General features: G+C 37.6%; 1 protein-coding gene across 1 annotated transcript in view; it reads left to right on the top strand.

Annotated features, from left to right (window-relative positions):
* LOC139943182 (uncharacterized) overlaps positions 1 to 20,285 on the top strand; it is a 49,594-nt gene extending 29,309 nt beyond the window's left edge. The window contains exons 2-15 of the mRNA XM_071939997.1: positions 4,013 to 4,390; positions 4,981 to 5,115; positions 6,073 to 6,186; positions 10,945 to 11,080; positions 12,121 to 12,192; positions 12,606 to 12,677; positions 13,159 to 13,233; positions 15,799 to 15,870; positions 16,040 to 16,111; positions 16,630 to 16,701; positions 16,939 to 17,010; positions 17,258 to 17,329; positions 18,629 to 18,712; positions 19,079 to 20,285. Of these exons, the coding sequence (XP_071796098.1) occupies positions 4,013 to 4,390; positions 4,981 to 5,115; positions 6,073 to 6,186; positions 10,945 to 11,080; positions 12,121 to 12,192; positions 12,606 to 12,677; positions 13,159 to 13,233; positions 15,799 to 15,870; positions 16,040 to 16,111; positions 16,630 to 16,701; positions 16,939 to 17,010; positions 17,258 to 17,329; positions 18,629 to 18,712; positions 19,079 to 20,285 (2,633 nt within the window). The remainder of the gene's footprint in view (positions 1 to 4,012; positions 4,391 to 4,980; positions 5,116 to 6,072; positions 6,187 to 10,944; positions 11,081 to 12,120; positions 12,193 to 12,605; positions 12,678 to 13,158; positions 13,234 to 15,798; positions 15,871 to 16,039; positions 16,112 to 16,629; positions 16,702 to 16,938; positions 17,011 to 17,257; positions 17,330 to 18,628; positions 18,713 to 19,078) is intronic.
* The last annotated feature ends 1,053 nt before the right edge of the window (positions 20,286 to 21,338 follow it).

Raw genomic sequence — 21,338 nt, 5'->3', positions numbered from 1 at the left:
ATGTGGACTGGAATTTATGTTACATACAATTGTTCAATCAAACAAAATTATGCGCTCGACCAGATGAAGACACACGCAAGCCTTTTTCAAATGGTGTGGGATCTTTACTTGTATTGATTGTTCCCTTATTACAAGCACTGCAAACAGATATTACATTTTACATTCGTGAAAAAATAACTAAAACCAATAAACTTTTCAATTTTAATTTACTTCAGATGCATTTCCAAACTAAAAAAAAAAGAAATAAAACAAAAATACCGAATGTGATACCAAACAGAGTAGGTTTCACAGTCAAAGGAAATGAACATTATGAGGGAACAACACGTGAAATATGTTTGTATATATTTCCTTATTTTTGGGGGTATATGTTTTCTTGGTCAATTTCGGCAAATGGGCAGCCAATTTTACCACCAAGCTATTATTATATATCGCGCGAAATCGAATGCTACTAAAAAAAGGGTCCTTCGATTTCGTTTTAAGACTAGTCAAATTAATATAATGTTGCGTCATTCAATTTATCAAAATAATCACTAAATGTAACATTCATCAAAGCAGCATTCAAATTCACAGACGCTTTTTAAGGTGTATGTGTCTCGAAAAAGAATGACGATACACTAAATTGAACAGAGTGCTAAAGGAGTTTGACCGAAAAAACAACTATTTTTATTATTGTTTGTGTTAGTGGGTTGTAAGTGTTTGCGCTGAAGTTTGCCGATGTGAACCTATCCGGCTCCTAGTATTGTTATTTTTCACCAGAAGCCTGTACAATTCACAGCAGTTTTATAATTATCCCAACATTTTTCGAAAGCAACACCCATCTAAATTGAAAGTTTATTCTACAAGCAATGCTTTTATAACCAAAACACTGTTGTGGTCATCATTTGTTTAGAGTATCCGATAATTATATTACCCCATGATTTGACAAACCGTCCTTAATTTTCAACCGTTCCTGTAACTACTTCTTTAAATTCCAGTATGTTACGAATTCGGTGCAAGGACACTGTAAATTAACTTGCCCTCGTTTTAAACGTTGATTTTTTTCCCCAGTTGCAATTGTCTTGGCGTCAAGGCTAGAACGGTCTTACAGAATCAGCATTGCTGACTTAGACACGTTATAAAGGTTTTAGATTAATCAGTCTTTTGTCAGATCTTAGGCTCAGAAGACATACAAAATAGAACTACAAACAAAGAGCTGGCTCGATTGTGGCCCTTTTTCCGTTGTTATATACACTACAGCCAAATTTCCATTAACAACCTGGGGCCAATTTCATAGAGCTGCTTAAGCAAAACAAATGTTTAAGCACGAAAATAGCTCGCTTATTTTACACATGTTTCTGGCCGAAATTTCATGCCATATACATTGCTTGTGACTAGTATTTAGCTGTTGTTTACTTAGCACGAGTGAAGTCTCGGCCGATAATCTGATTTTACTACGCAAGGATTGTTTCGCTTAAGCACAATTGTGTCCTTAAGCAGCTCTATGAAATTGGGATATAACCTTATTCTAGTCCATTAGGTTAACAAAGTAAAATGCTCGATCGTCGTCTAAAAAAAAAGGACATGAGGAAGTTGGTCATTTGGTCGGTTTTTACGACGGATTACTGTAATTTGCTGCCCAGTTCGTAGTAAAGAACGACTATGGTTGGTTAGGTGGTTATGGGGATGCTTATTGAGCTTTAATGAAGACGGCTTTCAGCGTTGGGAACGCATGTCAAATATTCCACCATGTGACCCCAAAAAAGAAAAGATAAGCTATATTTACCCCTTGCACTTTTAACACAAACCAATTGGGTATCCGCTTTCGTTTTATGAACAATTTGCATCGACGCATAAAATGCTCACTATGGCAGACAGTTGATGGGTGTATGCATATAGATAAGATCGTTCCAGAGAGTGAAACCATTCATGACATGACCCTGCGGCGTTCTTGCTTTGCATCGCGTGTCCGTCATACGATACAGATCAACCACTGTATCCCATTCAACAGGCTTTAATTTAAATCACGCGTCCTCCCAACTGAGTCCCTGCTTGTTTAATTCTTCTTGGTATAAATCAAAAGCTTTGTAAATGTTTACACAATACAGACCGGATACAACCTTTACATAATTGTTAATCCGGTTTGCATCGGGGAAAAGATAGCCATGCAATTCAATTCTCATTCCAGTAAACGAAACGCCCAAACATCGGCATCGTGTCCATTTTACAAGCTTTAAATACCGCGTCATCAAAATTGAGTGCCTGTTGTTAAAGGCAGTGGACACTATTGGTAATAACTCAAAATAATTATTAGCATAAAACCTTACTTGGTGACGAGTAATGGGGAGAGGTTGATAGTATTAAACATTGTGAGAAACAGCTTCCTCTGAAGTGACGTAGTTTTCGAGAAAGAAGTAACTTTCCACGAATTTGATTTCGAGACCTCAGATTTAGAATTTGAGGTCTCGAAATTAAGCATCTGAAAGCACACAACTTCGTGTGACCATGGTGCGACGAAGGTGTTTTTTCTTTCATTAATATCTCGCAACTTCGACGACCGATTGAGCTCAAATTTTCACAGGTTTGTTATTGTATGCATATGTTGAGATACAACAAGTCTTTGGCAGTTACCAATAGTATCCAGTTTCTTTAAAAGGAATATTACTGTGCTTACAAAAAAAAAAACAGTTGCTGGCAATGTTAGCACTTCATGTAATTCAGCATTTACATAAACTGACAAACCTGTATAAGTTTTAGATCGATCGGCCATCTGGGTCACGAGAGAATAGTGAACAACCGAATTTAAATTTTGCATTGCATCGATGCCAAACAAAATTGAATAAAACGCCCACTGAGCGATAAACTCCAAACGCGAAGTTAGATTATTTACTTCTCATCAAATAAAATATGACATTTCAGACAGAATTATTTCAAGGGATGTTTCAACCATTATTATCCATAGACCGCGTAAGTTACATGTAAATCTGTAATCTTCACGATTGTCATTGCTTAGTTTCAAAAGCTTTGTAGTTTCCAAACAAGAAGACCGGATACAAGCTTTTATACTTATCCATTAATTTAAAGCTGGTTTCATTTGGAAAAATATAGCTATGCAATTAAATTATCACTCCAGAGAAGCAAATAGGACGTAAGAAAACTCCACTTCCACGGTTGCAATTTCTTGAGAAGTGTTATAATCATGGAGTTTCCCGTTTTAATATCAAATGACAAGTTAAATCACAGTAATGAAATAAGCCACACCGTGACAAAAAAAAAAAAACAATTAGATTAAATGCATAATAAAAACATATATGTTAAGGACAAGTAAATTAAAGTTACTGGGTCATAATGTTTTCAAACTGTTCGCAAGCCTATTTTCGTGTCACGCTTTATCACAAGTTTGATGCGTAATGAAGAAAAATTGCAGTTGACACCACAATTCAAAAAAAGTATCTAGATATGGGGAAGACAAATATTGCAGAACGTTTTTTTTTTTGAGCTGGACGGAGTGGTAAAAGAGGCTTAAGATATTAAAACAACGAGCCTTTTATATCAATTAGCTAGACACAGCGTCGTTTGAATTAATATTTTTTTTTTTTTTTTTTTTACTTTGTGTTTTGAGAGAAATTGTTCAACCAAACAATGTTAATCTTAGAAGGGCTCTGTGCAAAATAAACCTCACTCAAATATCCGACATTGCACTTTTTATACAAAATGTATAATAAATGTTGTTTTTCAGTATGTTCATAACAAGTCGATGGTGAATTGAAAATGAGTATTGCTTTTAAAATAATCCATGTGGTGTTTGTCTACTGCTTGATTCGACCTACGCTGCATCAATTTCAGTATCCGCATTGCAAATACTGTGCACTGATCTTAAAAAAAGAAGAAAAGAAAGAAAAAACAAAAAAATTAACTGGTATTATTGTTTCGCGTTTTCGACTGTGCGGCTGCTGGTTCTGAATCTGAATGAATGAGTGATACAAAGTCCAAACACAAATCAACAATTGACTGTAACTCTTTTGTTTCAATACAGATACGTGTGGGAGTGCTTCGATTAAACTTGAGCCAATGGAATCACTTCATCTACAATCACCTGGTTACCCATCTGACGTCATCACACCAACAGATTGTGAATGGACAATTATATCATCAAAGGGTACACGGATACAAATAACTGTAAATGATTTGCAAATCTGGCCATTCAGCGCTTCGTTCAGCATTTCCGATATGACAGTTTCAAATGACACACAATACATTGTACGAAATCCACGCGAGGCCAAGCTACGCGAAGTTGTGTCTTACGGTCACGTGATCAAAGTGACCTTTTGGGCAGAAGGCGTTGATTGGTCAGCCGGATCAGAGTCAAATGTGAATGCACGGTTCTCGCTGAAACTACTACAAGTTGCAGCAGGTAAGTGGTTTACATCAATTTCGTTAAGTATTATTGTGAAAACTGCAAACCAAAACAACAATATTTCTGGACATTTATGACCATGCTAAGATTCGCGATAAGCTTTACGACATTGAGAATATTTTTCGCGGTACTAATTTTGTCTACATTACATTAATAACATTACAGCAATAATAAGCGACATTGCAAAACCTGCACAGACGTTTGCTAGGTTTGATATCCAATCAGGATCCACGTTTAACCTGTCTAACTCATCCACTGAATGATTTGCAAGTTAGGATATTGGAGTTATTGTTCTCCCTTATTGCATTGTCCCGTCATGGTGACATCTTTTTTAAAGTTATGGAAAAATTTGCGCTAACACCATATAAATGACTGGGATTATGGCACGTTTTTGAGGAACCGAGTCCGCATATTATGTTTCATAAAAAACAACCTTGTACTATTCAGGAACCAACAATGTTGTTTTGCTTTACATACGCATCAATTAAAAAAGCCATTGAAACTTTGCATCATGACGATCAACCTGAGCCGAAACTCAGAAGAGGAACTGTTCTTGTGTGTTTTCACAATCCATTCAATTCATACAGATTATTCCCTGCATAGCAACTGCAACAACAGAACCGCACAATTTCTTTGCGACAGCGGAGACGCCTGTGTGGATAGAGCCGGGCGCTGTGACGCCATATTGGATTGTCCAGACCAATCAGACGAGCGAAATTGTGGTAGGTCGTTCATGACGTCATAAGATGGAATACAAACAGTAACTGTGCTGTTTTATTTATGTTATTCTTTAATTCAGGTGTAACCTCAAAACGCATTTACTAAAATCAGAAGACTGAAGATAATATGTTTTGTCCGGTGTAACCTATCAACAATAATTGGGCCGTGTAGAATAACTCTTAGCACGATGTATTAAATTGTTTAAATGTTTCAATTCACAATTAATGAGAGAGCGGAAGTTCCATCAAACGATGATTCGGCATTCTTTTAGGGTTGCATCAAAACACAATCCAGCATATTAAAGGCATTCGTCACTTTGTTTAATTACTCAAAATAATATGTATTAGCATAAACCCTTACTTGTTATGAGTAATGGAGAGAGGTTGATAGTTTAAACCAATGTAAGAAACGGCTCCCTCTGATGTGACGTACTTTTGAGCATCAAGCATCTGAAAGCGCACAAGTTCGAGTGACAAGTTTTTTTTTTTTTTTTTTTTTTCATTATTACCTCGCAACTTCGACGACCAATTGAGCTCAAATGTTCACAGTTTTATTTTAATGTTATGCATTTGCTGATATTTGACAATTACGAATAGTGTATTTTGTCTTTAAATAAGAAGACCATAAAGAAAGGTCAGCCTAGGCTTAAAGATGTTGATTCAGGAAGATGTTGTTCGTGTCATTGCTGTTGTCGTGTTTGTTGTCGTTGTCATGATCGCTGCTGCTGTTGTTGTACATGTTGTTGCTGTCATCATCACCATCGTTGTTTTCGTTTTCGCTTCTCGTGTTGTTGCTGTCATCTTTGTTTTAATTTTATTTTTGTGTTGATGCTGTAGTTGTTGTTGTTGTTTTGAAAAAAAAAATCTTTGAAATTGTACCCATCATTTCCAGTAAATCGTAGTAAGACATATTAATGATATACTTTTTCTTGTGATTTTGTTCGTTTTGCTTGAATGAAGGTCATTTGTGTCCATTAAAGGAGCGCTGTAACAATGGTACCACGTGTCTTCAAAGGAGATTCCACTGCGATAGCATCATAGACTGTCCGAATGGCGAAGATGAACGTTTTTGCGGTATGTTATTAAGCAATCACGACATCCTTTGTCAAGCAACCCGACCTTTCACAACGAACCACTATTGTTAATTAACAAAATAGTTGTTGTTGTGTAATGTTTTATGTGTATAATGTCTTGCAAAAAATAGTCCTGACGTTTCGACCCTAGCAGAGTCTTTCTCGAAGGCTAAATGACAACACAACAAACATGAACAGGTAACTAAGTGAAACATAAGCAGTGAAGTGGAAATACATGAATGGGTTAGAAAGCATACATAAAAAAGCAGGGGGGTAAACATGAATAGGGGGACAAAAAAGGGGGGGGGGTTGAAGGGAAGGGACTGGCTTGACCACAAGCAAGAGGATGGAAACACAAAGGACAACATCAAGGGTGGTGAGGTTGGGTAAACAGTAATTTATTAGTGAATGAGGCTCAGGCTAAAAGGCTATGGGGAAAAAAGGAGACGGCAAAACAAAAGGTTTATTAGTCGTTTCCTTCTTTGATGTTCAGACCATGGGGTTGAATGGTCTGGAGGCGTCTAATCCAGAGTTTCTCCCTACTCCAACGCACAGTCTCTCTGTGGTTGCCTAGTGCCTCTATGCCCTGTAAGATCATGTCAGAAATGGAGTGTTTAGAAAGATTGAAGTGATGACCTACATGTGTATCTAGCTTTTGGGTCTTGACTGTAGATCTGTGGCCGTAGAAACGCCTCTTGAGTGTAGTTCTTGTTTCACCTATATACACTGTTAAAAAATTGGGTAAAAAAATGCCCAACTTTTTACCCATTTAAGGGCGAATAGTGAACTCCTCCAACTTTTGGGCAAAGTATTACCCATCAAAGTTGGGCGCTCTGATTGCCAAATAATTGGGTAATATTTCATCATCAATAGTTGGGTATATTTTGGTAACCAACAGTTGGGTAATTTTTTGTTTACCCATTTTCTGGGTATTTAATAATTATCAATTACCCACTTATTGGGCGATGATTTTATTCATGATCTAGTTAAAATGTTTAACCATTTTCGGTGTTATCCAACAAATGGTGAATGTATTTAACCCTTTGATTTACAGTTTCTCCTGTGATACGTCATACAACCAGGCATATAAAATATATTTTCCACGATGGCAAACGGTGGTGAGTTGTGACCTTGGCATCTCTCTCAAAATCGTGAGGGTGCTCAGTGGTTTGTAGATGCTTTGGAAGGATAGTTTTTAACTAAATAAAGTTTGTTTCCTGTTCAGTTGTTGTACACAGTCGTGACAGTTGCAGCGCAAGCAATGCAGTGATAGTTCCATGCATGTATTTCATACACAATGCAACACAACAACCACGCATACATGCCACAACCGGCGTTGCACATAATGGCACGATAAAACTGAAACTATCACAGTAGTGTCAATGTGTTGCTCGCTCTGCAATTGTCACGACTATATGTACGACTGAATAGAAAACACAACTTCATATTTAGTTAAAAACTCACCTTCAAATTGGATCTATATCCACTGGACAACCCCGCTCGTCACAGCCACTCCTCCACTCGCCATGTTGGAAATTATCTTTGTTGTACTGTTTAATGCCCAACTTTATGGCAACTCTTTAATCGTAGTGCGCATGATCGGACGATTTTGACCAACTAATGTGCATAATTTTAACCATCAACCGAGATTACCAAAAAGTTGCCCAATAAATAAGCAAAAGTGTAACCAACAGTTATGATGAATTCAGATTACGAAATATTTTCCCAACACTTGCCCAACTTTTGCTCCGCTTTTTAAACAAAGAATGGGCAAACAAAATGTTTGCCCAACAAGACCAATTATTTGTTTTGTTGGGCAATTATCGACCAATAATTGATGAAGTTACTTTGCCCAACAAATGATTTGACCGACGTTTTTGCAGTGTATTGAACACCACAGACTCTGCAAGATATGAGATAAATGAGATTAGTGGTGGTGCAGGTGACATGACCCCTTGTCTTATGGGTGGTACCGCCGGTGTTACTCGTGAAGGAGTCCGATTCCCTGATGTGTTGTCTACAGACGATGCATTTGGAGATGTTGGAACACCTGAAAGTAGTAGAGGGGGATTAACATCTTAATTAATGGGAGGGACTTCTGCTCGGACAATGAGATCCCTGAGACTTGGTGGGCGTCTGTAGGCAACTATGGGTTCTTCCTGCACAGCACGTTGAAGTCGATCTGATGTGTGAAGAATATGATGGTTAGAACTGGTTATTTTACGAATGGGAGGAAGTGAGGGGTGGAAAGTGACAACAAAAGGAACTTTTCCCCGTAGGACTCTGTTGTTTCTTGGGTCCTTGTATAATGTCTTAATACTATTTTGTTTTGTGTGAAACTTGCATGTTTTAATTATAAATTTTAATTTTCTTTTTGGTAGGATTGCACTAAATAATATATTTAAAATATGAAAATCGTCCTCAGAATTCGCATAAATATTGTCCCTCTTGGGAAAATTAAGACTTCTATTCCGGTTTCAAGCCCCGGTACTTGAGAAACGGGTTTAATCTTTAAGTTGTCCTTAGAGACACTGGACACTATTGTTAATAGACCGATCCATTAGGCTCCGCCCACGACGCACGTGTGAGCAAGAACACGTGGGGCTCTCCAATGCCTTTCTGCACAATCTGCCGCGCGCGCTAAGCATACGAGCACGCATGTCGGACCTTATTTTGTCGGACCTTCGTTGCGTTGTGATTGGTCAATACGCAATGGGGCGAAGCTTAATGGATCGGTCTATTGACAAAGACCATACTTCTTACTTGGTGTATCTCAACATATGCACAACATAACAAACCTGTGAACATTTGAGCTCAATTGGTGGTCGCAGTTTTGAGATAACTATGAAACAAAAAACACCTTTGTCACACGAAGTTGTGTGATTTCAGATACTTGATTTCGATACCTCAAATTCTAAATCTGAGGTCTCGAAATCAAATTCCTGGAAAATTACTTCTTTCTCGAAAACTACATCACTCCAGAGGGAGCCGTTTCTCAGAGTGTTTTATACTATCACCCGCTCCACATTACTCGTTATTTTATGCATATGTCGAGATACACCAACAGTGAAGACTAGTCCTTGATAATTACCAACAGTGTCCAGAGTCTTTGAGTGATCGTGCGTAACATAAACTATACAAATGTCAACGACAGGATTCCCTAGGGGCATGCCATAAGCCTCGTTCACTATTTAAACAAACGTGTACGATACTGTGTTGCCAACTTGCCATAGAGACATAATATCCTAGAGCATTAACACTTTTTTTCGTGTGAGCATCATACAAAACGTCTGGTGGTGTGTATGATGAGTTTGTGTGGGGGTGACACAAGCTAAAGGCAACTGTCAAGAGACATAGTACCCAAGGTTCCAGACATCACATCTCCGGCCGCAGCAGTCAGTGGTGTACGATCGTTTACAAGCAGGTGATAGCTGCACGTCTCGTAGCTGAGTGGGGGGTAATTGGAAGCACTGGTTAATGTTGCTCCATACATTCAAATACAAAATAGAATGTACGCAAAATAGGTCGAGCAAGCAATTAGACAAATTACTCCCCTCCTCCTTCACGATATGAAATAAACCGCCGGTAGTGTTACAAAAACAATCAAGTAGAAATATATGAAAACAGAGTGTCACATATCGATAGGAAATAATAACCAACGAAGGAGAAAGCGGGGGAGTTCGATGGTTGGTCGGATATTTTTACATAAAAACGAAGTTGGAAATACAAACAGTCAAAATTTAAGGTGAGGAAACAGAGAACGAGTTTGTGCTAAAACAATCAGTCTGATCTACACAGAATGTTCGGTCGAACGAAACTATTAACACTCGCGAAGGAAGTGAAAACGATAAAACGATTCTCATAGAATCACCGTAAATGAAACCATGTCCCCAAAATGGTACCAAGGTGAATTCAAGACAATGGATTATATAGGAAGTGAAATTCCATTAAATTGAAAGCATTGACCTTGTTAGTTGAAATGTAATAATATTATACTTTAACTGACAAGGTGAATGCTTTTAATAATAATTTCCGTCGCCGTCCCTTAACAACAGGCCTGCTTAACAACTCATGTGCTCGGGATCTTGACGGCTGGCCTAGATGTGCTTATGGTAGGGGTTGATTTTGGTGTTTCACCTTTTCAGACCACCCCCCCCCCCCCCCCCCCCCCCACACACACACACACACACGCACATGGCAGTCGACCTCTCAGTCCATTCGATGTAGAGAGAGGGATTGTTGTGTCTTTTGTACATCGTAATAAATATTGACACAGCAATATTAAAAAGTTTCACATGAAAGATCATGAGCAATACAGCTTAACATGGTCAGCAGAGATTACAAAAACGGTTCTCCACAGAAACGACTAGTAAATATACGTAAAGCGAGATGACTGCGGATACCAACAATTTGTGTACTTCTGTTTGCAGCATTTGCGAAGTAACACAGACCCTCCGTAATAAGAGAAAACATTTTTGCATGGACCGTTATCTGACTCAGTTCTTCTTGGTGCCTAGTTTTCCAAACCATATTAATTTCACACCGAAGAGATTTGTTTCCCATTTTACTTCATCTATGGTGATTCATGGTTGGAATATTTACCAATCGTATACATCGTCTTTTATGCTAGTTATCCCAAAGTGGCTGTTCCTCCAAAGTGTGCAACTTTAATCTCAGATTGATAGATTATTCACCTTTTCGCGGTACATGTGTTAACTTGTTTTATTTCCACAATTTTATCTGTATATTATAAATCTAGATCTTCGACTGTGTCCATGGGGCTGCACGTGTAAAATGAACAGTATTCTGTACATACCAATGATGCAAGTAAACTGTACAAGTCACCCTGACGCTTTTGATGCTCTGAGAAAACTACCCAGACGTACGAATGGAATGTAAGTTATAACACGAACATGTATTGTGCAGTTCAAGTGTAAAAGCATTTAATATAGGTTTTCTCGGTCAAATTCGGTAAATAAACAGCCAATTTCATTTTCATGCGTTCGAATTAAAGCTGTTTTGCCTCTCCAGTTGTTACTTAGTTTCAAATTCAGAATTCAGCCATTCAATTTCGTTTTGAGTCGAGTCAAATTCCTTTAACACTCTGTTCAATTTAGCGTATCGACATTCTTTTTCGTGACACACACGCCTCAAGAAGCGTCTGCGAATTTGAATGCTGCTTTGATGAATTGTTAAATTGAATGATCATTTTGTTAAATCAAATAACACAACATTACATTTGACTAATCGTAAAACGAAATCGAACTACCCTTTTGAGTAGCATTCGACTTCGCGCGAAATAGAATAGCTTAGTGGACACTATTGGTAATTAGTCAAAATAATTATTGGCATAACACCTTTCTTGGTGACGAGTAATGGGTAGAGGTTGACGGTGTAAAACATTGTGAAAAACGGTTGCTTCTGAAGTGCCATAGTTTTCGAGAAAGTAGTTTTCCAAGAATTTGATTTCGATACCTCAGATTTAGAACTTGAGGTCTCGAAATCAACCATCTAAACGCACACAACTTCGTGTGACAAGGGCGTTTTTTCTTTCATTTTTATCTCGCAACTTTGATGACCGATTTAGCTAAAATTTTCACAGGTTTGTTATTTTATGCATAGGTTGAGATACAACAAGTGTGAAGGCTAGTCTTTGACAATTACCAATAGTGTCCACTGCCTTTAAATTGGCTGTTCATTTGCCGAAATTGACCGGTAAAACCTACATTCGACTCAATTTAGAGCAAAAACTCAATTGGGGGACTATTGTGTTTTCTTTAAAGAGCTTGACTGCACATCGTATGGGACAGTGTTAAGTAGCCTAAAGGGACAATATAGACTTACCTGACTGCTTGGGTTATCTGTGTGGAATAATTATCTGTGTTTCATTCCGCACATCAACAAATAATTGTTGCTATTAAATCATTAATTTCAGCAAAATGAGGCGAGACCTAATCACGGATTTGGAGCCCGGATCATTCGATGCTTTACCGAACCTCATCATCCTGTAAGTCATAAAACAAAACGTAAAGTGGTCCAATGCAAACAATCAATGACATTTAATATACTTACCAATATCGATATTATAACCTTTAAAAGAGGGTCGGCTAATTAAGCACAAACAAAGGCAAGTAGTTCACAATGACCCATGTCCGGATAGAAGGGAAAATAAACTAGAAATAAATGATCCTTAGTTTGTTTAACCTTAATTTGCATTTTTGTTTTCGAAATAATATGCGGTTCGAAAGACTGAGGTGGACACTCATTATGCAGCTTGGCAATATCGTGCCTTTGTCCCGTATGTACAACCTTTAACTCGGCAAGGAAATGAACTCGGGCACAAAATGTGTCACAGTGTTGAATTATTAACAAATACGATTATTTTATATAGGAGTTTTTACTGTTTTTTTTCTTTTCCAGGGATGTAGAACAAAACCATATCACGAGGTTGAAACATGGTGTTTTTCGTCATTTAAAACTTCTAACTATTCTGTGAGTACTTTTAACTAATTGTTTTCTTCAAGGCTATTTATTGCTAAAGTATTATTTACATTAACACAATGCATAAGATAAGCTATTTAATTTAAATTTACCAGTTGGGTGAGCATTTTAGGAATGTTTCGTGTGCAAAAAAAATATCTGTAGTTGAACATCCTCTCGAATCCCTCATTCGAACGCACGAAACAAGGAGATCAAACGTTTGATGCCTGCAATAAAAGTGTAATCGTATTTTGTGTGTGTTCATTTGTGTATCATCTTTTAAATTGTTTTCGTAGAGGCCCCATATATTTGTTCGTTGCATTATTGTGCTCCGTTAGTTTTAGGCAAAGTTTCACCTACAATGTAAAGTTTTACTTGTGTTGCGTTTGTGTGTTATTCTTCCTGTTGTTGTTTTTGTGATTTGTACTTTATTTTTTCCTCTACCTCTATAGTTTTTAATATTATACTCTATGTTCTCTTTTTGGCTTTGCAGTAAGCTCAACATGAATGAATTGGTCACCATAGATGCGGGAGTCTTTGAACCATTGACGTCACTTGTTCAAGTACTGTAAGTAACAGTTGTTATTTCTTGACGTAAATTTTGTATTTGTTTTTCTTTTTCTTTTTTCTAGTTGTATATAACTCTTTTTGAATTGATCGTGGATGATTGTATGTGTTTTTATGCCGAATAAAAAAAAAAAAATAATAATAATAACAATAACAATAACAATAACAACAACAATAACAATAACATTGACAATAACAATAACAATAACAATAACAATAACAACACCAACACCAACACCAACACCAACACCAACACCAACACCAACACCAATAACAATAATAATAATATTATTAATAATAATAATAATAATAATAATAATAATAATAATAATAATAATAATAATAATAATAATTGCATTTTCGCATTGCAGACACTACTTAGGCCTACTTAAATTAAATCTAGCTGCATTTAATTTGTTTTTCTCGTGGGTTCGGAAGGGTTAACAAGTACAATGAAACACAAACCACGACAGATTATCAGAACAAAACATGTTTGTGTTAATTGTCACACTTAACTAGTATAAACACGTCCTTTAAAAAGCCAATCAAAGCTGGGATAGAAGACGTTTAAAGACACCGAACACCTTTGGTAATTGTCAAACACCAGTATTCTCCCTAAGTGTATCCGTAACATGCATAAAATAACAAACATGTGTGAAAATTTTGACTAAATATTGGTAATTAAAGTTGAAAGCAAACGGTGACAGAAAAACACCATTGTTGTACAAATTAGTGGGTTTTTAGATAAAAATAAAAGGCTTCTGCCAGAAGTCTTTTATTATTTTGATGAGAAATTACATTTTTGTCAAAAACTTCGTTACTTCGTTAGGGAGTCGTTTTTCGCAATTGTTTAAAGCAAGACACTCGGATGGGACGTAAATCCGTTAGTCCAGTGTGTTGTGTAACGCAACACTAGTACGTGCAAGTCATACAAGAGTTTATACGTTTCGAAAAAGTTTTGTTTTTGCATTTTTCCGGCAATATCGACCAGGTGTATAGCTGGATGCAGCTAAACAACTAAATATTGGGTCAGTTTGCAAAGTGGTCCGGTCCGACGTCTTTCCCAGCACTGTGCAGCAAACACTTCGAGCCGTCGTGCTTCGAGAATCTGGAATACACTACACATTTTGAAATGAAGAGAAAAGTTATTTTCTAAAACATGACGCCATCCCAACAATTTTGCCAGCTAGTCGGAAGTCAAAGAAGGTACCTGCAAGATGTAACGAACCTGAAGGAGCATTTTGCCTAACGTGAAAAAAATCACGTATTGTTTCAACGTTGAGGGCATGTTTTTAGCTTGCGCCAAGCGTCACTATCATGTGTTGGCACTGCATGCGATTCATCGCAACTCGAGTGACGTCACGAACAGCGCCCTCTCGGGTCGGGCTTATTTTCAAATTTGTTAATAACATGGAAACTATTGTATTTAAACCTTAGTTAATTGTTTAATCATAGTCCACTCATCAAAACACATATTTTAGTGACAAAAGCTTTATTTTGACAAAATACCACTTCCAGGTGACTGTAAACATTTGAACTCAATTGGTCGCCGAAATTGCGAGAGAATAATGGAAAAACAAAAACACCCTTGTGTGTTTTCAGTTTATTGGTTATGATACCTTTGCTGATGTCTCGAAATCAATTCAAATATTTTTTTGTGAGAAATTACTTCTTTCTTAAAAGGAAAAAAAAAACAGTTATTTCAGAGGGATCCGTCTCTCAAAATGTGTTATAGGCCACTATCAACATCACTCTATTGCTTGTTAAGTTATTTTTACGCTTACATGTATTTTGAGTTAAATACACTGGACACTATTGGTAAATGTCAAAGACCAGTCTTCTCACTTGCTGTATCTTAAAGGAACATTACATAATTGTTTTTTTGCTAACAAAACAGTTGTTGGCAGTGTAAGCACTTTATGTAATCCACCATATACATAACCTGACAAACCTGTAGATGTTTGAGATCGATCGGTCATCTGGGTCACAAGAGAATAGTGAAAAACCGATTACAAATTTTGCATTGAGATTAATTATTTCTCGTCAAATATGATATTTCATACATAAATATTTAAAGGGATGTTTCCAACTATCATCATCATAATACAGTTTGAGTTTGATGTAAATCTGTGATCTTCACGACTTTTGTTTCTTACCAATTATGTAAACGTTCGTTTAACATATGCATAAAATAAAAAAAAACATGTGAAAATTTGAGCTCAATCGGTCGTCGAAGTTGCGAAATAATAATGAAAGAAAAAACACCCTTGTCACAAGGACGAAGTTGTGTGCGTTCAGATGCTTGATTTCGAGACCTCAAACTCTAAATAATATGAGGTCTCGAAATCAAATCGTGCAAAATTACTTCTTTCTCGAAAACTACTTCACTTCAGAGGGAGCCGTTTCTCACACTGTTTTATACTATCAACAGCTCTTCATTATACTCGTTACCAAGTGAGGTTTTATGCTGATAAATATTTTGAGTAATTACAATGAGCGTCCACTGTATTCACGTTATTTTTCACGCTTACAATTATTTTGAGTTAATATTTGTCTTTACCAACAGACGGCTAGACAGTAATCGTCTTGTAGAAATAAACGAAGACATGTTCCGAGGACTCGCAAAACTTAGATATCTGTAAGTACATTTTTGTTATAATTGTGTTTTCGATTTGTATGGACTCATATTATTGTATTACTATGATTTATATTTCGAGGTGGAGATTCAAAGGACGGAGTTTTTATAAAAAAACAGAGTTTCTTTTGTAAAATATCACGATTAATGTTTTTGTTCTCGCCTGTTTTAGGCGCCTGGCAAATAACGAGATCCAAACGCTGAAATCCAACACATTCCGACACCTTAGCAGCCTGCTCTCTTTGTAAGTTGTAAGTTATTATTATTTCCCTGCACGAAATTTGTTTTTAATATGAATACATTGGTATGTGGCAATTCACCGACACTGTTAGGCCATGATCAACCCCTGGTTTCCCTTTCATTTCGTCATACCAAAGCAATAATGAGGATACCTATAACAACATTCGGACTTTTCTGAAACAAAGTCACAGTTCGAGTGTCTGCTGACAATGTTAGAAGACTATGGAGAACCATACATGAACCCCCCCCCAAAAAAAAAAAAAAAAAAAAAAAAAAAAAATGGCGGTTTGTCTATCAACAAAGAATTAGGATTAACAAAACCATTTGTTTTTTGTGATGAATGTCAACCCCACCTCTGAAAAAAAAAATTATGTTATCTTGGAATTTCGAAAGTTAGACTTATTAAGTATCCCCATGCTCGTTTTCTAGCAGATGTCGTCATAGTAAATTTAATAATATATCAAGCTTTGCTAAGTACAACCAGTTTTTAATTCAAAGTCATGTTGATTTTCTGTTTTACAGGGATCTCGTACATAATCGTATTACATCCATTGAGCCGGCTGCATTTGCTGGGCTGGATAATCTAAAAGCATTGTGAGTATTGTTTGTATAAGAGATATTGTTTGTAAGAGTGAAGTAAGAGATACTGTGGCTTTTAGTAATAACAATTATTTCTGAAATTCGCCACATCAACTTGGAAGCTATCCATCTTTTTTTCTAACTATTTGTATAATTTTGTATGTGAATTCTTATTAAATAGTTAGCCTACAAGTTGTCCATAATGAAACAGTTGGTGTGAAATTAATTATGTTTACTTTGTAATTCCCAAAGGCATATTTCGGATAACCTGCTGACGGTTTTTCAACCCAACGTTTTCACTGGATTGCATTCGGTGCGTCACCTGTAAGTAAACTATTGCTTTAGCATGAAACGTTTCTCTTAAAGTGATGTGCCCACTTTGACTAAATTGGGTTATGTGGGTGTTTGGCATTTGTTGCAAACATAACTTAGGGCTCGTTTAAGTTGAAACAGTTGTATAAATCCAGGCGCAAGTGAGATTGTTCCAATCATGACTTCGCAGCACTTCGTCAACCCCTTCTTCTTACCATTGTTAGTATTATCAATTATTTTGCAATACATATCTTTTCAGGGACATAGGCGACAACCCATGGACAGTTATCAAACCTGGGGCATTCAATGGTCTGGATAGTCTGGAATTACTGTAAGTTTAAATTATGCATTGATGGCAGAGTACACCTTTGTTTAAAGGCAGTGGACACTATTAGTAATTACTAAAAAATAATTGTCAGTATAAACCTCACTTGGTAACGAGTAATGGGGAGAGGTTGAAAGTATAAAACATTGTGAGAAACGGCTCCCTCTGTAGTTTTTGAAAAATAAGTAATTTCCACGAATTTGATTTCGAGACCTCAAGTGCAGAACTAGAGGTCTCGAAACCAAGTACCAAAAAACACACAACTTCGTGTGACAAGGGTGTTTTTTTCATTATTATTTGAACAGGTTTGTTATTTTTTGCATATGTTGATATACACCAAATGAGAAGACTGGTCTTTGCAATTACCATCAGTGTCCACTGTCTTTAAAGTATCATCCCTTTTTCTTTGGAAAAATGTGCAAATGCAAATGTGAACATTGCTTTGTCCATTGGTCAACGAAGTAATTAACATTTGCTATTTACCTAGCAATATAGTCAAATGTTCATGTAACTTTTCACTGCATAAAGCCCGGTTCATACTTCCTGCGAATGCGAATGCGAAGCGTATTTGACGTGAATTTGACGTCACAACCCTCCTATCGCAGCGATATTCGCATGTGAGTTGAGCAAGGTTGAACTGCTGCGAATTATTCGTTGCGAATTTGTGACGTCAACATTCGTATCACATTCGCATTCGTAGGAAGTATGAACCGGGCTTAACTTTGCAGTCACAACCGATATACATGAATAAACACACTTTTAAAAGCCGTAATCCTTGTAATTAACACTCTTTAAACTATTTTTGTTTTCGTAACCCAGCTTCCGCTAAAAACGTCGGGGTAATACCAATTATTCCATTTAGTTTTACCCGTAAACACCGACGTGTATTATAAGCACTGTAAACTCGGCACTACCCGAGCTATGCGAACACAAATATCACAGGCATAAATTACTTAGGTAATTACTCGGGACAGTAAACTAAATAATTGATAATACCCAAATGTTTTGTACGGAAGCTTTTTCAACTAGTTTTCTTACATTTCGGACTGGATGCTTCAAACTATATATATATTGCTTTGTATTTTGATTGTCCAAATTAAATGGAAGACTTTTGGGACGCTTGGTGGCAGCATTTAATATCCACTGTTCTTGGTAATGCGCGCATGCTCAGAACTACTGAGAACAGTGGATTTGTACCTGGTTAGTCTGCTGCCACCTAGCGTTCAAAGTGTCCCATTGCGTGTCCTTTTTGTCCATGTTTTACTATTGAAGCAGCTGTTTTTGTTTATGAATTTTTTACTTCAGAGTATTGAAGCGTCGTTCCAATGAGACAGTCGACTTCATAGTGGATAAACACGAACTGGAACATCTGACATACCTAACATCAGTGTAAGTTTAACATTAGTTTATAAACAATGTAGACACGTTAATACATCGAAGTTTACAAGTTCTCATTTTTACATAATTGATGTTAATCGTACTAGTTTTGAGTGTCATCAAGATTTGGGAATCAACTAAAATTGTTTGCAGACAATATAATACAAACCCTTTTTTCCCGTCAGCGAAATTTGTTTGATTATTACAAAAGTTTGTGTCATCACAAAAGTTAATTTCACCCTTAGAGCCCATCTGTATAATGGAAATACAAACATAATTATTTTTGATTTATACAACTAGTAAACAGCTCCATGCTTTATACCCAACCTAGTTCAGACTAATCTAGGTTTTTTTATGTCTTTTTGTATTGTCCTGAAGGTTGGTTGACGATTCCAAAATGTGTTGCCTCCTTGACACGAAAACTATCGGAATCGACATTTGTGTTCCTGACAATGAGTTCCATACGGAGATACCATACCTGAGCTGCAACCGGATTATGCACAGCTCCGTATTACGGGTCTTCGTCTGGTGTCTTGGATTTAGCGCCCTCATCGGCAACGCGGGAATAATTGTATGGAGACTAAACATGAAAGACTCGGGCAAGCGTTCCCAATCGGTCCTCATTCTCAATCTGGCTGTATCGGATCTTATCATGGGTGTGTACATGTTGATAGTCGGTGGAGCTGACGTTCATTATCAGGATGATTACTTTCTCCATGCGAACGAGTGGAAGTCGAGTCCCATCTGTAAATTCGCCGGTTTCCTGTCGATGCTAAGCTCAGAGGCATCGGTGTTCTTCATTACAATGATCAGCATCGATCGATTCCTATGCGTGGTATTCCCATTTGGGAATAAATGGTTCCGATTAGAATCGGCCCGAGTAGCGACGCTCGTCATGTGGTGTATAGCCCTAGCCATAAGCCTCCCTCCAGTGTTTCTACAGGATTTACTCGACGGCAAGAACCATACATTCTACGGGCTGTATGATATTTGTGTAGGGCTCCCTCTTGTGATCAAACCTAGGACAGGTTCATCAAACAAAACTCTTCTTGAGGAAACACTTTTGAACCAAACCGTCACCCAGAAGGCCGGGCCTTCCTGGATATTCTCGGCCACTGTGTACCTAGGGATTAACTTCGCCTGTTGCCTGGTAGTCTTTGTATGCTACTCCGCAATCGCGTTCGTAGTCATTATCAAGTTACCAGCGAAGAAGTTACACGCGAGGAAAGACAGAGAGCACCGTAGAAGGGAGATGACCATGGCAATGCGCATGCTCCTTATTGTCGGTACTGACTTCTGTTGTTGGATGCCTGTAATCATCATGGGGATTTTATCACAGTCTGGTGCCGTAGACATACCAGACGAGACATACGCTTGGGTTGTTGTCTTCGTTATACCGATCAACTCAGCGATTAACCCGTACCTCTACACGGTCTCTAACGCGAACTCAGTCACATTGAAATGTTGTAAATGTCGCAAACCTGGCTTAATTGATGCAGTCCGTCTGAAAGCTATGAACAGTCAGCAGACCAAAGATACACAATCGAATCGACGGAGTAGATCAGGAACAAACAATAATCTCTGATTGGAAGCCAGTCTGACCGTTATAAAATAAACTGGTCGGTGAATGATAAACAATTGCGAAACACAACTTCAGTTTGTATTACTGTCTGGGGACGGGTAGCCTTGATATAAACTGTATCTGATCGTCGTAATACAAACTTGTATGTGAATGACAAACAATATTGCGAACCAAAATTTCAGTTTGTATCACTATCGGGGGCCGGTGTTGCGGTTTCAACTTTCCGCTGTGTTCAGTTTTCCGAATGACCAAATACGGTAGCATTACGTCATGCGATGCCTGCGCACAGCAAGCGAAAGTAGTCCATTTTTAGTGCCGTATTGAGTCATCCGTTACCCTCCGGTAGATGTCATGGCGGTGTCCACGAGTCGAGTACAACTAGCGGCAAACGCGTGGATCGTACGAGTTGTTTTTTATGCAGGCAGAGTCTGACCTGCCTAAAGCTGTACCCATGAATACATGTAAAGATGGGGCAAGAGATTATGTGACTACACTGACAATAATCTTAATTATAAACAGTTTGGGGTCACTGCTGAGAGAACTACAGTACTCGCCAGGGTACTCGCGGCGGTATCTGACAGGTCACCCGGATAACTGAACACGCCGGAAAGCTAAAACCATTCGAACAACGTGCTGATATGTCCGACTACGTCACCAGGAAAACTGCACACGGCGGAAGACTGAAACCGCCACACTTGGTCACCTTGATAGAAAAAGTATCTGGTTAGGTTGTTGTGATTCAATAGGTATACACGTAAGGAGTCTGAAATGTTGACAGATTGTCGCACTTCTATTGCTGTCTTGATTTATCCAATGGAAATGTTAAACGTAAGACTCTGGGAAAACACCGTATCGTCCACTATGTGGACATTTTTTTTGCAAAATTCTTATGGCGAATACACATTCTGGGAATTGTTTTGGGCACCATCTTTATAATTTAAAACGCTTCTTATATTGTGTACTCCGATATTAGATTTTTCCTGCGTGGAAACAACCTCTTCAGATAACTTTTGATCTAAAAATACTGGTACAATAAACTTGACAGACAAACTTTGA

The sequence above is a fragment of the Asterias amurensis genome, chromosome 10 (genome assembly GCF_032118995.1).
Source record: "Asterias amurensis chromosome 10, ASM3211899v1".
NCBI classification, from domain to species: Eukaryota; Metazoa; Echinodermata; class Asteroidea; order Forcipulatida; family Asteriidae; genus Asterias; species Asterias amurensis.
The sequence above is the reverse complement of the archived record's forward strand: the minus strand, read 5'-3'. Positions and strand labels throughout refer to the sequence as shown.